Below are 1,818 nucleotides of genomic sequence, written 5' to 3' on the forward strand. Positions count from 1 at the left end.
AAATGACAATCGGGTGTCTTCCCTTGTCATGGAATGGCAGAATTACCCAGAATTCTTTTGGGCATGAAGGAGGCAACTTGAGAAGCACGAGACTGGCCCTCATCAAATGACTGAGCCGCGGCCGGAGGAAAAAGTGAAAAGACGATTTCTAGCCAGATTCTAAGCATTAACTCTGGTGTGTGCAGTTAACGTAGACTTTTGATTTCTGAACAAATTTTTGTCATAGAAAATTCACGACAAATTTGTGCTTTTTTCGCTGTGATCCTCGCGTCAAAGGAACGGTATAATAATGTAAATAAGAGAATAACCAGATTTATATTTGCAGATTACCTGTTCTGTTACAACTAAAGTTAAACTCTACATCTCTATGCAATAAGCGCATTCAAAATCTCCTCATATTACTTTATAAAAGTATGGTTTTTTTTCTTTTTTTTTTTCTTTTTTAGGGTTTTCCTGCCTATATGAAAAGTACGTTTTCTCTGCCATCCTCTTTTCAGGCATGTCCCTCAATAAACCTAGATCAAACAGTTGTGTTTCTTAGTTCTTTTTTCTTACATATCAGCTAAGTTGCGGAATGCGCTACCTGATTTTATCCGTACCACTGAGTTTACTGGTTGGCAAAAGAGAATCCAGGGCCGCATTTTGTACAGCGACTTTTCTTTATAATTAGTATATCTTTAAATATGATGTATTTAGTATGTATCTGTATATGCTCCTCCAATGTGCCTTCCACCAATGTAGCCCGGGTTGGATTCCCGGTCCCGGCATCATATGTTGGTTGAGTTTGTTGTTGGTTATCTCCTTGCTCCTAGAGGTTTTTCTTCGGGTACTGTAGAGCACTGAAACTAGTTTTAAACATTGAATTTCCCTTTTAAATTCTGGGGTTTCCGAATTACTTACCGACTTCCTGTCAGACTGCCATTGTTATGCGACCAATCAAAAAAATAGTTCAAGTCCATTATCCCAGAGGTCACCCGCTGACCAAAAAGCTCGATGACTCTGGGTACGTCTGGATGCGAGATTGGGAGTTCTATCGGTTTATCCGTTGCCATTTCCAAGAATTTCCAACTAGAATTGGAAGAGAGAGGAGACTGGATCGGGAAGAACACTCCTTTCTGAACTAGAAAAAAAACAAGTCATCCGTTTTCTTCTTTGTCGTCTGTGCTGTATAGATGATGTTGAAAAGAATCCTTGTGTTGATATCAACACTTTCCTTCGAACACCTTGTCCTTTCATCCTCTTGTCCACGACGGTATTATAATGAACCTCAAGGAACGCTCCATTCTCCTAGTTTCAACACGTCGGAATCATATGGGAACAACATGGTTTGTGAATACAATATCGTTCTTAATCCTGGTCTGAGAATAATTCTAGAGTTCATAACCCTGTCCATACTTGGTACCATGCCGAACTGTACGGAGGATTCTTTGGAAATATTCGTTGGGTAAGTTAAAAACTACGTTCAAAATGTTTGAGTTGATTTGAATCGAAACCAGCCATTTCTTGTTTACTGAAGCGGCTGTGTATGCTATTTTAACTCATATCTCGTCTATATATAGAAGCGCCTTCATTTCGTTTTTCAGATTTGGGTTTTCAGAATTATCTCCTAGGAGAAGTTAACATCGTTAATAGTTTGAACTCAGCATTTGGAAGATATCTGTTTACAAACATTGCTTTCGTTATTATTCAAATGTGCCAACCACAGAACAAAGGACTCTTTGTTTGGACGGGCAGTGACGGTCTGGTTGGCACATTAATGGCAATACGTGACGTCAACGATATCCAGGTGTTTCAAGAAGCACCGACAGTCGGACGTCG

General features: G+C 39.5%; 1 protein-coding gene across 2 annotated transcripts in view; it reads left to right on the forward strand.

Moving 5' to 3' along the window:
• Positions 1–1,026: 1,026 nt before the first annotated feature.
• Positions 1,027–1,818, forward strand: part of LOC137973261 (tolloid-like protein 1) — a 35,317-nt gene continuing 34,525 nt past the window's right edge. Inside the window, exon 1 of one of the 2 annotated variants that reach the window (XM_068820035.1) lies at positions 1,027–1,444. In XM_068820035.1, coding sequence (XP_068676136.1) covers positions 1,173–1,444 — 272 coding nt within the window. In that variant the 5' untranslated portion in view covers positions 1,027–1,172. The remainder of the gene's footprint in view (positions 1,445–1,818) is intronic. The other variant, XM_068820036.1, reaches the window with a different exon arrangement.

This window comes from Montipora foliosa, chromosome 10 (assembly GCF_036669935.1).
Source record: "Montipora foliosa isolate CH-2021 chromosome 10, ASM3666993v2, whole genome shotgun sequence".
Lineage (NCBI taxonomy): Eukaryota > Metazoa > Cnidaria > Anthozoa > Scleractinia > Acroporidae > Montipora > Montipora foliosa.